The sequence below is a fragment of the Perissodus microlepis genome, chromosome 22 (genome assembly GCF_051167445.1).
Source record: "Perissodus microlepis isolate ML-2025 ecotype Zambia chromosome 22, ASM5116744v1, whole genome shotgun sequence".
Classification (NCBI taxonomy): Eukaryota; Metazoa; Chordata; class Actinopteri; order Cichliformes; family Cichlidae; genus Perissodus; species Perissodus microlepis.
In genome coordinates this window covers 22,571,556-22,586,934 of record NC_140481.1, presented here as the reverse complement: position 1 = coordinate 22,586,934, position 15,379 = coordinate 22,571,556, and the positions used below count along the sequence as shown (strand labels likewise).

At 40.9% G+C, this 15,379-nt stretch overlaps 2 protein-coding genes across 4 annotated transcripts in view; one reads left to right on the top strand and one right to left on the bottom strand.

Moving 5' to 3' along the window:
- The window catches only part of osbpl10a (oxysterol binding protein-like 10a), a 98,542-nt gene extending 91,393 nt beyond the window's left edge, over positions 1 to 7,149 (top strand). For all 3 annotated transcript variants that reach the window (XM_084918811.1, XM_084918810.1, XM_084918809.1), the window contains 3 exons: positions 998 to 1,180; positions 1,271 to 1,424; positions 2,898 to 7,149. In XM_084918811.1, the coding sequence (XP_084774937.1) occupies positions 998 to 1,180; positions 1,271 to 1,424; positions 2,898 to 2,942 (382 nt within the window). In that variant the 3' untranslated portion in view covers positions 2,943 to 7,149. The remainder of the gene's footprint in view (positions 1 to 997; positions 1,181 to 1,270; positions 1,425 to 2,897) is intronic.
- The window catches only part of LOC146363088 (dolichyl-diphosphooligosaccharide--protein glycosyltransferase subunit STT3B), a 105,463-nt gene continuing 97,099 nt past the window's right edge, over positions 7,016 to 15,379 (bottom strand). The window contains exons 15-16 of the mRNA XM_084918807.1: positions 10,369 to 10,575; positions 7,016 to 10,217 (exon numbers count right to left, since the gene is read on the bottom strand). Coding sequence (XP_084774933.1) covers positions 10,143 to 10,217; positions 10,369 to 10,575 — 282 coding nt within the window. The 3' untranslated portion in view covers positions 7,016 to 10,142. The remainder of the gene's footprint in view (positions 10,218 to 10,368; positions 10,576 to 15,379) is intronic.

Below are 15,379 nucleotides of genomic sequence, written 5' to 3'. Positions count from 1 at the left end.
GGTGGATGCTCTCCCTGAACCTGTTGTATGCAGTTTGAATGCTTCTGCTCAGTACCAAGAGAGTTAAGAGTGTGTGGCTGGGATGCCTGTGGTGAGAGAGGACCCTCTATGTCTTCCTCCTGCATTGTTCTCTTTACAGGCTCTGGATGGCACTTCAGTTCACCCTGTTGGTCAACAGATGATAGGGATTGCTTGAGGAAGAGCCTACGGATCCAAGCATTGCTTGTTGCATAACTTTTTCAAGAAAATCATTTATTACTTGAACCAAATAATGTGGAGAGCTTTGCTCTTTTTGTCTTCCTGATTAAGCCAAACAAATTAGTCACAACTTCCTGAAAAATGATTGCGACCCAACACTGGTCTAAAGTCTTCCACAGGCATTTAGTAGACTTGAGATCCAGTAATGGTAAATGCCGTGGCGTGTTACTTACATCGTTTTCATAATCAAACAACTCAGTGACCCCTTAGGCTCCTGTGGATGGACTGAGAGATCACGTTTCATTCCGAGCCACCTTGAGCTCAAGCTCACCATGTTTCCTTTAATTTAGTCAACAGATGGATGTCACAGTGTAAGCACAGTATGGAAGGTAGTTTTAGTAAAACTCTATGCTTCAATAAAGGAACTATTTGGCAATTAAACTCTGATGAAACTGAATAATGGCAGAGCAGAGTAGGTAGTAGGTGACGATCCGTGGAATCTAGATGTTGGCAGTGTTGGAGATGAAGCAGGTGGAGAATTGGATAAGGCTCTGAGCAACCAAATGAGGTGGAGATTGGGAGCCTGAAAGTCAAACTAGAAGAGCAGCACTGGGATTCAAAGCACAGGGAACAGAGGAGCAGAGTAATGATGGCAGATGTGGCTTTGACAGCCCAGAGAAGACAAACAGCCCAAACACCCATTAATTGATTTTAAGTGCATGTATATATCTTAAATATCTGCTTGCTAAAGGCTGCTTTTAACTTAACAACAACAACGGTCTCTGTCTTGCTGCCATAGGGTGACAGCAGAGGTCAAGCACAACCCGACGAACACCATCGTGTGCAAAGCACAGGGAGAGTGGAACGGCACGCTGGAGTTCACGTACAGCAGCGGGGAAACCAAAGTGATCGACACGACCAAACTTCCCGTCACCAAGAAGAAGCTGCAGCCGGTGGAGAAACAGGCGAGGACAGAATCCAGGTGAAAGGCAGCAGAGTTCAGTGAGCATTTTGGGAGCGTTTCACACTCATTTGCCCTCCGACACGGTTTTAAATGTGTTTTGGCTTATAGGCGGTTGTGGCAAAACGTCACCAAGTCGCTGAAGGAAGGGAACATCGACGAGGCCACGGAGCACAAACACAGACTGGAGGAGTGTCAGAGAGGGGAGGAGAGGCAGAGAGCAGCTGATAACAAACCCTGGATGCCCAAATACTTCACTAAAGAGGTACTGCAAGAGCAATAAGATTCAGTCTGAGCTCTATTTTGTAAACATTCCTATTTCAAAGTATATCACACTGAACGCCATAATACTTCATTTACTGTGAAATCTGAGTGAAAATCTTTGCATTATTTAGTCGCCCTGACAAGCAAAAGAATTTTGAGCCTTGCTGACTGTTTCAGAAGTAAGCTTTATTTTTAACTCGAGGTAACGCCTCTCCCCTTTTCCTCATTAGTGGCACACACAGCGCTTGTAACTGTGTGATTATACTGTGTGCTGTTTTTGTGGTGATACATTTTTTGGTCACAAACTAAATGTTAGGTTTAGTTCTTGCTTCTGCAGTGGCAACCGACTAAAAGGGAACTTTCTGCAAAATCGTGCTGCTTTAATCACCTTTGCTTCCACTATATTGTTGTCTACTTTACAGAAATGGACTGGTTCATGGAATGGACTATGACTCAGGCACACAGTTTTTTTTCTACATCTAAGTGTTTTCTATCTAACATTCATGCACATTCACATATAAACACATCAGAAGCAACTCTGGGTTCAGTATCTTGCACAAGAATACTTTAGCATTCATACTGGAAGAGATGACCTGCTCTACCTCCTGAGCCACAACCACCTGTAGAGAGAACTAGTACAAGTGTATGTCCAAAAAATTGATTAAGTTCATCTTTTCTTTTTACTTCCAAAAGATACATTTTGTTCCATATGAAGTGAAACATCCTTTTATATATAATTGACTGATTATTTCTTACAGCACATGAAAAACTGAATCATTATCTCAGATTATGAGAATTTTCTAGTTTGAATACATTGCAGTTCAAACTGTACAAATACCGTGCGTCTCTCAGAGATGAGGATCCAAGTTTTCAGATGAAAATCAATTTTGCTTTTAATTGGAAATCAAAGTCATGGAGTCTGGAGGAAGAGAGGAAGGCACCGAATCCAAGCTCCAGAGTGAAGTTTCTGCAGTTGTTATGTGATCTGCTGGTGTTGGTGGTGGTTGGTTCGCTCTGTTTTTACCAAGTCCAGAATCAACACAGAGATTTTAGAGCACTTTGTGCTTCCATCATCAGCTGACTAGCTTTATCAAGAAGACTACAGATGCTAACAGAGCAACGTGGACTTCAGCTTTGCGCACTGCGTTGGTGTTACTGATCTCTTCGACTCACACTGATGCAGTAATTTGTAGTAAAAGAGCCCATGAGCCAAGTAATGGTGTATAAATAGGCATACTTTTCAAAAGTTGGACTTTACTGCTTTCTGAATCCTATTTTGATTGATTTTAGGAAATAATGTTATAATCTAAGACGCTGGAGCATGAAGCATAAAAAGCTTTTATACAATATTGCACGTTCTTAAAGATGCACTGGGTGGGATTTAAATGGGCCTTACTTTGTAAATTTTGGTAATTTGATCCAGATTTGAGCTTTTTTATTTTCTTAAAAGGCTTTTTCTCCCTCACCTGTGCAGGGGGACGGTTGGAGCTATAATAACCCGCTGTGGAAGTCAACCTGACATCAAAAACGCTCCTTTCTAACGGACTATAACAACTCCAGTTCCCCGTGCTGAGGAGGATGGGGGAGGGGGTCAAACGAGGGGAGCGGCGCCCCCCGTGGACCTTCAGACCCCACCGAGTGACACTACGGCGACACAAACAGGAAACAAGCAAGGTGCCAAAGGGATCTCCACAGTTTGGGACTCCTGGGGAGAGCAGTACATTTTATATACAGTTGGTAGTATTCAAAGTAGAATATTTCTATTTTTCACCTGTCAAGGCCTTTTTTTGCACACACACACACACACACAGTTTATGACGCCTGCCACTAGTGTCCCACTTTGTATTTTTCTTTTTTATGATCAGCGCGTTTTTCTCAGAAATCATCAGTGTTTGTTCCAGGTTTCATGCCATGTTAGAGTGGATCACATCTCCTGTAACACATAATACTGTAGTTCCCAGATTAGTTTGTTTATAAAGCACTTTTAACATAGAAGTAAATCTACTATTTTGTATCGATGGCTTTTACCAATCAGGTTGGGTCTCTCAGAGCTTTAGAAGAATTAAGGAAACCTAAGCAGATTTAAAACTATTTAAAATCAAATGTACTACATTAGATGATTTAGTATATATTAAAATAGAATATATTACAGCAAGTTACTAGAAAGTGAAGGTCCTGATTGTTTGTGTCTGCACTATGAATGTATCTTGGCACATTTTAATTGTACAGTATGCTTTCCCATCTTGTACTGATGGCTACTACACATGCTTACGACAGTATGTTGCTCTATCACCTCTGCCTAACAGATGAGCTCCATTACTACCTCTCGTTTCGCCATCACACGCTTTTTCTTCCAGAAGAAAACACCGGTTTGTTTGTATTGTAGCCAAGAGCTCCTCTAATCGGTGTTGTATCTGCGCCCCTCAGACGACACGTCCATAATTAGGGAGCCCCTGTACACCCCGTCTGTGCCTCCTGAAGTTAATACTTCTTAGTTTCAGCTGTGGTGATGATTATGGATGAGGCAGCTTGCAGGAACATACAGCCATGTTATCACATTTTGGGGGTGGCGGTGGTGGGGGAAAGAGGCTGCCTCTGTGAAGATGAAGGTCTGCCAGAATAACAATCACTGGGACACTGCAGGAAGAGGTTCATACCACTGTGTACTCGCGTTTTTATGTCTACATTTGACGAGATATGTGACGATTATTCAGACTGATCGGCTTTTCTACAATAAAGTAAAAAGGTTTTAAATGAAAACTTTGTTTATTTTTTGTCATAAGAAAGAAAACCGCACAACCCCGCCTTAGGTTTTTAACGTATGACAGTATTTGTATGCAGATGAGCTTACCCACTCCATGATGATGCTCTGCATTATATATGTGTAAAAAACAAACCTGTCAGACATTTAGACCAATGTTGGAGCTTGTTTTACACAAACACTGACTTTGGCCTTACATGAATCCAACAAGCAATTATTAAACATGTTTTCTTTAATGAAATCTGGGAACATCTGGGCTCGGGCAAAACTCGTGCATACAGCATGTTAGCTGTCACAGGTGGCCAACCTCTGTTTTTCCCCTAGCCATGCTAATACAACTTCAGTTCAATTTTATTTATATAGCAGTCACAGCTGCATCACAGGGCTTTATACTGCAAGGTAAAAGCAATGCAGCAGGGGTGTCAAACATGAGGCCCGGGGTTCAGTATTGCCCTGACAAAGATTACAATCTGGCCAAAATATGAAGGAGGGCATACGTTTTTAGACTTAACAATATTTTTTTTTTTTAATTAATTTGATAGTTTTTCCTGATTAACACCTCCCTCACAGCCAGTCATACTATATTTATTACTTAAGTACTTAGTAAAGAATAAAATGACAGAAAAGTTAATCTTTTTCATTGTCGACTATAGACATTTAGATTTTTCTAAATTTATCATGTAGAAAAACTGATGTGCTGTTGAAATGGCACTTCATTATCTTGTACTAAGATGTGCCAGGGATTAAACGTGTAGTTAAACGTCTTTACACTGACACAAAGTGGAGTCTCACTTATCCGGCTAACTTAAGATCAAAGTGTGTCCCTCGTGGTAAAATGAGTTTGACATCACTGCCCTGTAATACAGAGAAAACTCCAACAATCATACGAGCCCCTATGAGCAAGCATCCACATATGTACCACTGACTAGATCTCCATCAGCTGATTACACAATTAGTATGTTAACACTAATCAGACATTTCATTAGGTACACCGTGCCAGCACCAGGTTTGGACCCCTCTTTTTTTCCCCCTTCAGAGCTGGAGGTGAAGGTGGTGGATACATATTTACATGATAGCATCACAGTTGCTGCAGCTTTTTCGGCTGCTCGTCCAGCACATCTCGATTTTGCACAGCACACTGTGTAAGCATAGGCTGTATATAAAAGATGGACACAGCCACCATATCACCCTGTGACTCAGCATCAGCATTCACAACATGTTTCATGTTACATATAGTTTCTTTTGTTGACATGAAAGAATGCCAAAATCTCGGCTAATGCTAGCAAGCTTAGCAAATGGCATTTGTAAACTCTTCCAATGCAAAGAAACGCATACTGGCTAATTAGTGAAAATTCTATAATTTCACTCACTCAAACTCAACCTAAAATCTCTTGCGTGGGCTGTACCACACTGCAGGCTATACTATGTGTTATACAATTCAATTTAAACACTCCAAACAACATGGAGAGGTAAATTTAGTGTTTCAGAACATGTGTCAAAGCAGCCAGTAACAAAAACACACCTCGCCTACTGTAGACTCAAAGAAGTATCCATAGAGGCACAAACAGCTTTTGTACCAGGCTGTAAACATGATGAACGGCCAGTAAAGGAAACGCAACCATTACCACACACACGTGTTGGCTTCCAATTTTCAGCCCCAGGTGCTCCCACTTCTGTGGTCAGCTATTGCAGTGTATGCAATGTCTTCAAAAAGCCTTTTTCACAGAAGGGGAGAGGAAAAAACCCCATGTGTTCCCAAAACAATTTTTATTTTCACACCTGTGTTTTTCCTGCTGTAACACGCAGTGAAAAGGCCTGTGGCATATTAGCATCATCCTCAACAGTAATTTCACCTACAAGTCTTACGCTTCAGCTGGTGAAAACTAAAATAATTTGAAATTTAAAGCTGAGCTTGGGGTGAAGTAGTGCCAGCTGTAGAAGGGAAACCTTTTGATTTATATGGAGATGTCCTTTCTTCTGGCACCACCATGAGGCCAATTCACCGCCCGACTCATATCGCTGTAGCGATGCCAAGATTCGCAGTGCTAGTGTGGCTGCAGACTTTACATCTAAGCACTGCTGCAACGCTTCTCATTACTGTCAGGAGTTACAGTGCCACCTGCTTTAATACATCATTCTTAGGCTTTGTTGCCAGGCACCGTTGCTCAAAGGGGACTCACCAAGCATTTCCTTATTTTCTGTCACATGCATACTGTCGCAAATAACGGTTTCAGCAACATGTGCAAGCAAACCCTGTAAGCCCAAAAGCTCAGACTTCAGACGGCTCTAAAGGCTCAGTTTAAGTCTTTTTTTTCTACTCTTGGCTCTTAATGATGTCAGAGGGAACTGGTATCCCCAATATGGTGATCTCAGCCACAGAAGCTCCACCCACCTGAGGTTCAAATCTTTTGTTTGCAAGGGGAAACCAATCAGAAGACTTCAAATAAATGGTGAGCTAGGGTCATTTCAGACAGGGTGAACTCAAAAGCTGCACTAAGGCCCAGAGTGAGATTATTTTCAGCACAAGAGTAAATATATAGAGTGAAGTATCTTCACTGGAGAAATCACAAGTTGAGATCGCATTAAATAATAAGTGGCTGAAGAAAAGCTACTTATCCGCCACCAAATAAAGAGATTTCACCCCCTCCACAATCAGAGTGTTCTTTATGCGTACTGCTGCACACTCAGAAGCAAAAGTCTTCACCCAAAGTGTAATGCTGCCATCAAGTGGTTCATTTTGCATTCAACTATGTTTAAAGTCACATTTACAGATGGTCCATGGAACACTTTCAAAGTGAGAAGACCAGCAACAACACACACACACACCAGTGTTTTCTTTAAAGTGTATATTCAAAGATGGCTGAACAGAACAACAATGTAAAAATGTAAACTCTGAAGATGAGCAGACACACGTGGGAAGAGACTGCATTAGAACAACAACAACAACAACAAAAAAAAAAAGAAAGATGGTGTCGGGGACAGATGCCACCAAGATTCTAAGACGTGAGGAAATTCAGAGGAACCATTCTGCTGTTCCTAATTAAAGAAACAAACAAAACAAATGAGCACAAAAGAGGAGCACACTGTACATCACATTAAGGCTTAGTCTGAACTCTGTCCTCTGTGTAACAGAACAATGAAGTGGCATGTTGAAGGTCTGAAGCCTCAAACGGTGACAGTTTGAGAGATCAAAGCATTTAGATACAAAAACAACAACAAAAAAAAAAAACACCCGATATGAACAAAAGTCACTTTTTGTAAGATGTGACAAAACAAGTATATCTGCATGATGTGTTAGTCTTTTCATGTGTCACTTTTTTGATCAAGAAAAAAAAAGTTACAGAAGCGTGCACAGTTTTTAGACACAGAGTCTAAGAACCCAAACACACAGAGAACAGTGCAATGCCCATAGAATAAGACATAGGCTACCACTCAGAACTGTGTCCCAGCTGCATACCGCATACTCCAACTAACACTACTAGGATAGAAATATTTAATATTATAAGTCTTTTTTAAAGATAAATATCAGGGTTTTTTTCTGAAATATAATCAATATCAGTATCAGGAACCAACTCACCAGTTCTAAACATGATGCGGGGTGCAGAATAAAAAAAACCAACTGTATTAAAGTGGATTATTCCAAAGTAATTCCAAACTCTTTTGTTATCAATTACAGACCTGATCTCAGCACCTGGAAAATTAAAACACCTTTTTCTGGACAATTTACAGAAAATTTAACTGATAGACTAAAGGCAACCACAGGCTAACCTATTTTATATTCAAATGCATGCAGCCCTTTTTAATACTGCATTGAACAAAATAATGAATGGATCAATGAACAGCTTTAAACTTTACTGCTTTAAAAATATCTCAGTAAAGTAAAATGTCACTGTTATAGCTTTTAAAAACGTAAGGAGCTTCCAAATCTCTTTAGAGACAGAAAAAACGGATTATTTTGTGGACTTCTCAATCCATTAAGTTTTCCTCCTTTTCAGCCTCATGTACAAATACAATGCTGGATGCTCATATTAAGCACTCTGTCTCATCTTGGCTTTGTATGATGTCACTGAGAGCAGATGTCACCAATGTGGTCATCTCAGCCAACAACCTTCAGCCAATCAGAATAAAGTTGGCTTAAAATCAGAGAGGCCACTAGAGTTTGTTTCAGACAGAGGATAATCTCTCTGAAGAGATTTCAAAGAATAAGGATTATTTTGAACTGAATCATGCAAAGCTACTCTGGCAGAGTAGAAGAATAAAACTCCTAAAAGACCTTAGTTTTCAGGTTTTTCCACGGGTAGTTTTTCCAAGTGACCACCCTCACTAAGTTCTGATGCACAGTCATTTTGTTTTGTAAGCAGCCCTGACCTTTCACTTCAGAGCTTCAAGGGTTACTCTCAGTATGCTTTCAATGAGTAAAAAGTTAAAGACATCACAACTGGCTCTGAGGACCGTTTTCAGGAAAAAACATTAACTGGGAAATTGATTATTTCAACCGCCTGCTGTACAAACAGCTGTTAGTGCAGCAGTAGTATACAGTAGAGGACAGGGACACAGCTTCAGAGTACCACAGAGACATTTGTTAGTCTGTTATTCTCACTGATCCATCTGAAGTTACAGGCAGAGATGGAAGTCCATTATAGTTTCTCATTCAGTTCATCTTTTCTAGATTCAGTGCCTGTATACCATGTAGCCCCCACTCCCCCCCTTCACAGTTCACCAGTCCATTTCCAGATATTATGAAAATTTCCAGTTTTCAACGCCTCAGTCTGGTTGAAGCAGCGAAGCCGCCATTCTGACACACGATGAGCTTAAACAAAAGTAGACAGCCACAAACTCAAACGTAAAAATTAAAAGGAAAGATAAAAATCAGGCGATGGACGACCAGCGATGAGGCACTAGGCTTTGCTCACTTGAACTAGAGAGCTCCTCCTGCAGGAAGGGAGGCCTAATTTATTAATCACTACTTTGTACACACAGTTGCTTGTTTCCGTCTTTAAAACCCTAGCAGCAGAAATGTACAATCTATGCATTTAGAGGGGGGAAAAAGGGGGTGTGTAAAAATTCACATTCAAATTCATTCTGTCAGCAAAAATCTCAAGCCCCTCTGTACAAGAATTATTGCATTCACTGTTCTAAATGCTGTCAAACAAAAATCAAACAATCGCACAAAAACTGGGAAGAAAAAAAAACTAAACAAAAAAACCCAGAAACTGCATATTTAAAAAGTCACCACAACAATCCAATATATTATCATCCTTTTAGACAGTTTCTCTTTATATCGCATATTTACATATTAGGCCAATTTATCTCCCCAGAGAATCTGTGGGGAAAACAGGGGTCAGGAAGCCAGGCAGAAGACAGAAAAGAGATGATGACAAAAAGGTTAATATTACAGAAGGGCTGTGCGTAGACGGTGACGTTCCTCCATACCGCATACTGTCCTACTGTACACGAGTCAGGAACAAAGTCCTCGGCTTTCACTGCTTCGCCTCCTCGCTCCCAGTAATGAGTTCACATGTGCCACGGAGCAAGGTCGATGGGTCTTTGGTGCAAATGTTCCTAGTCTTCTCTTGTTTCGCCTTCACCCGATCCCTGTACTGATAAGCAGTTAATTAACATCACAAAAATTAAATCAACGCTGGACCCAGTAAAGCAGCCCTATGCCTCACCACACATTCAAGTACAAAGTAATAAAAAAAAAAAAGAATTGAAAAGAAAAAAAAAACAGTAGAAGAAAAAGCAAGACAAACGTCCTCAGGATAAAAAACCAAAAACCAAAAAAAACGGACGACAATTCTGGAGCTAACCAGATATGACACTTCCTCGACACACGAGGGCGCTCTAGAGACAAGCGCTCGAGACCAACTGCCAGATAAAACAGCACCTGTGTTCTTCATCATTGGTGTTTAGAGGTTTCTTCACGTTTGTTCTCCTACAGTTCACGATTCGTCGCCGTTATTTTTTTTGGAGTTTCTTGCCCTTCTTCATGGCAAGTTTGTTCTTGATGTGCCCTCGCTTCCTCTTGGCGGTCTGGTTAGAGAAATGAGGTCGAAATAAAAAGAAAACATTCTGTAAATATTAGAATTGGTAGGATTTAAATTACTTTTTTTAAGCAACTTTTTGTACATGCAAAGAATGAATAAATAAAAAGACTGAATGAACACATGCTGTATGCCGTTACCTTTTTGGAGGTGTACTTCTGCTTGGGCACGACACTACGGAGCTTGTGGTCGAGCGGCTCTCTGTTTTCCAGGTCCTTCACCTTGTAGATCCTGACCAGCCAGTGCTCTGAAGTGAACGCCTCCTCCAGGTACTTGAACTTAATGTCCTTGTTGCCGATCTCGACGTTACGTGTCCGGTCAAAGCCAGGCGGCGTCCTAAAATCCAGCTGAGAGACGAGCAGGTTTATTTATCTGATTTTCTGGCAGCTATCAGTGACAGGAACGGTATGAAACTGTGCAGTGCAATTGTTTGTCTGCTTATAGAGGAAGGTGGGAAGAGGTACACTGGAGAGGCAACAAGAGAACCCCAAATTCCTTCGACTGATTTTTCTGTCGTTCTTGTCACTCTACTAGTTACACAATTAGACCACAGCAGATTCGCCAAGTGTGGAGGAGATACCAGGAGACAGGCCAACACATGAGGAGAGCTGCCCATAAAAGGGCATCGACCAAGGAAGCAGAACATGTATCTGCTCCTTCGTGTGCGGAGGAACAGAAGCACTGCCAGAACCCTACAAATCGACCTCTAGTGGGCCACTGATGTGCATATTTCTGATGAAGCTGTGATATACATGCACTAGGGTGGTATAAGGGCCTGATGTCCCTTAGTGGGTCCTGTAATCACAGACAGTGCAGCTCAACTGGCATTCAGAGAATACCACAACTGGCAGGTCCACCACTGATGACCTAGTCTCTCCACAGATAATTGTTGCAGGCAACAATGTCAAGTGCCAACTGAGCTGCATGGTGCCGGTCAGTCAGAAGCGTGCACATGAACAGCCCACTAGAGAGGATTGTGTAGGGATCTTGTAGCATTCCTCTAGTTCCTTCTTGCACAGAGGTGCAGATCTAAGTCCTGCTTAGGTGAAGGCTTTTTTCAGCCCTGCTCACCTCTCCTCATCTCCACCGCACTCTTGAGGCTGTGCAGGGAGACACAGTGAGCCTTCTTGTGACAGCACATGTGAACACGACATCCTAAAGGAATGTGACTACCTGTGCAACCAGGCGCCACCTCCTACTATCAGAGGTGACAAGAAAAGAAAACGTAGACAGGTGGGACAATGAGAGAGCAGGAGTTGTGCCCACCACCTGCAAAACCATTTCGTTTCCTGAGGGGGTCGTCTTGTTGTTGCCTCTTCAGTTCACTTGTTGTTATTTTCATCTGGACCGAAGCTGCTTAGAAAGCAGAAACCAGCTGAGAGGACAAACTGAAATCCTTCAAGTTGAACTGAATTTATGTCACGGAAATATAAATGACGTCAAACCAAACACATGTTAACAAAGACACGATAGAAGCTGCCATCCCAGCTCCTAAAGAGCCAAACACCAATAAAAAAAAAATGAATACATTAGCCAAACATATTGTTGGTTATAATAGTTTTTGATTTTTAATGTTTTTTTCAATTATTTGTTTTCATTCCAGTTTACAGACTGGGGTTATTCATTTTAGTTTCATTTTATTTTTCGAGGCACGTTTACCTTAAATTTTTATTAGTTTTGAGAAAATAAATTATTAACGTTTTTAGGATTTTATTATTCATTTAGCATTTTTCAGGGGCAAAATGTATGAAATTCAGATTAGACATCACAATATAAACAAACCTTTGAAGGCTGCTGACTCTCAACAGTGCAGACCCAACTGTCTTAAACAGCTGCACCAAAGCCTCCTCAGGCTACTGGCATTAATAAGTGTGGTGTTTCTTTTAGAGATGGACCGATCCGATATTACGTATCGGTATCGGTCCGATACTGACCCAAATTACTGGATCGGATATCGGCGAGAAATAAAAAAATGTAATCCGATCCATTAAATATCAAAAAAGCACCTCACAAAACTTGCTACACGGCGTAACTCAGCACGTGGCAGCAGTATGCATCACGTGATAGAGCAGCTGTGTGTATTTGTAGCTTCGCTACCAAACCAGCATTTCATCTCCGAGGAAGTTATCCCAGAGAGAAGTAAAGCAAGTGTGTAAGTTCATCTCTGAATGTTTGTAAAGCATTTTAGCGTTAAGCTTAACAACCGATATATGGAGCGACTGCTTCTCTCTCTCTCTCTCTCTCCTGCTGCTACTTCAATCGTGAAACTGCTTAATGATCAGCTGATCGGCTTTTCTGTCGAGTCCGTCTCTCTTCTTAGTTTTTGGCCCACTTCTCACCAGAAAGAGGAAACCAGCGGTTGAACAACAGCAGCACTATTAAGCTTGATAAGCTGTTGTTAGAATTTATTTAATATTACTTTCTACACCAGGATCTTTTTCTATGTAGCTGGTAACTGTGCAGGGGCGGATCTAGCAAAGTTTAGCCAGGGGGGGCGATAGGGCATGAACAGGGAAAAGGGGGCACAAAGACATACTTTTCTTTCTTATTCTCATTTAAAATGTCTAGCTTTTAATAAATAATTATCTGAATCTTACACCCAAAGTTTTAATCTGATGTAAAATATATAGTAGTCCATTACTGTATATAGTAACTGTTAAGTCTAATATACCCTAGTAAGCTATACTACTTTTTCCTTTGGGAAGGCACCATCTGTGCAGTCTGCAATTCTGTTGAAGAAAGATGTTAAATCTATTTAATTATTCTTGAAAAATAATTTATTTCTGTGCATTTTTCCCCCTGTATCAAATTAAATTTGATTACATCGATTAAGCATCATGAGGTGGAGGGTGGTTCCCTATTTTTTTTTTTTTGCTGGGAGTTTGCAACCCTATTAGTTAGGTTGCTTAATATTTCTGCTAAGTACTCTTTAAAATACCAGAATAGGGAGGATGGAGTAGGTTTAAGTTTATTAGATTGATTGGTTTTGCTGAACTATGAAATATTTTAGCTTTAGTGTTGTTATTTATTTAAACTTGAGTGTAAACTTATACAAAATGCAGCAAGATATTAAAAAAACATTTTATTGATTTAAAAATACACTATATCGGATTCATATCGGTATCGGCAGATATCCAAATTTATGATATCGGTATCGGACATAAAAAAGTGGTATCGTGCCATCTCTAGTTTCTTTATCATTTTTTGTACACGATCACTTGCTCCTCATATTTTGTCCTGCATTTAACTGTGTCTGAACACTTTAATAACCTGTGGGATGTGCACTGTGTTGGCAGAAGACTTTGTGTTACTGCAGTACAGATGTGCCAGAGCGTACCTTTTTACTTTCTCCCGGCTTATTCTTGCTATAATGTAAATCAGCATGGCATTTATTCAGTAGTCTGGTGGGATGAGTAGTGATCACTGATCACTCAGGATTGAAGCTGTAACAAGGTGTACAAACTGAGCACGTGTAATAGAAATACACCTTAAGAGATTTAAAGCTTACTTTGGATCAAAGCCAGCAAAACTGTTAAGGCATATAAGCGGATTTTTATTTCCTGGTGATTTCAAGTTACCGTTAAGGCTACACTATACAATTACATAGATGCTTTAAAACAACTACCCAGAGGCGGTGCCAAGATAGATGCAGTGGCAAGGCTCGCTTCCAGAGAGAGACTTGGGTTGAATTATCTACAAGCTGCTTAATTACTAAAACCCACTCCTCCCCATCGCTGCTATTCTGTTACTTCTAGACAGAAGTAGGCTGGCAGTGTCCACGTTTTAACTGAATAGCCACGAATAGCATCAGTGTTCTCATCTTACTCTTTCTGCAAGTGAATTTCCCAAAATGTCAAATAGTTTCCTAAAATAAAAGTGAAACGGAAGGCAGGAGCCTCTCCTCCCACTACTAAAGCATCACCTTTGATCCATCTCAGCACAAAGCAGCTCTACAGATTCAAACTAAATTAGGTCTGAACAGGAAAAACATTTTAAACTCGATTATGAAAGATAAACAGTGAGTTTGATTATACTTTACATGAGCAGCATAAAACCTCTCGTCCCTGTAATTCTGCTCTAAAAAGGCCCTTGATTGCTCATCCTCCTTACTCTGCAACTGTTACTGTGTACCTCTAAAATATGTCAACTCTATTCTCAAAGTAAAAGCCTCAATCTAGGTTCCCGCCATTGTTTTTCCTTCTTCTCCAATTTCCTCACTTTGTGTTCTAACCTGTAATTTTTCCTCAGGCTGCTCCACAGGACAAAGACTTTAAAATAATACAATATCAGCAGCAACAAGATCTTAGCCTCTTAATGTACTTTTATTAGTGCGGTTTAACCTGTCATTTTAATATAAAAGGAAATAAATGAGTTAGTTTGGGGGTTTCAAAGTAACCAGTCCATGGGTTTTCTTTTCATCATGAGCTCTATTCTCTTCTTTATTATGCATTCTCAGCATTACAGTTTAATATTGGTTCATGACTATAAAGTGCATTCTCGACAATCATGAATGGCTGCCTCCGCTCTGCTCATCGCCTTCTTCCTCGTGTCCTCCAAGCCTCAGTTTACACTTGTCACATCTTGTTTTCATAACTGGAATCTGCTCCGGCTATTCTAACATTTTTCTGTCTTTGGGATCTCTCCATCCTGTCCTCCTCCTACTCCTTCTGTGCCTCGGTTTCTCCATGCCATTAACCCAGAAACAGCGCTTTAAGCTACGCAGAGCTTTGGCTGTCTGTCCGCAGATGGCGGAAGCGTCAATTGTACGGTAGGGATGCGAGCACCTGGCATGAAGGATCCCTCTCATCTCTCCTCTGCTACCTGCCAGAAGTAGCCGTGGCGCATTTCAAAGCTTCTGCCAATCCTTCATATTTCCTCTCGCAGCCTCTCGTTCCCCTCCGACAACCCCTCTACAAACTTCAGGAGTTCCCTAAGGCGCCTCCTTAAAGACCCGTTCCACCCGTCTGTCACCCTTTTGTAAGCGAGCCGTTTTTACACGCTTGGCAGAGGTAGCTGCTCGTTACTGCCTGATAAAGCTTCATGTTGCATAAAATACAACACGTTTTTCCTTGATTGTGGCAGCTGCTCATCATTTCATCCATTTGTAAGTGTGAAGTGGATCATAACTCCAGAAAGATTCAGTGGAGGGTT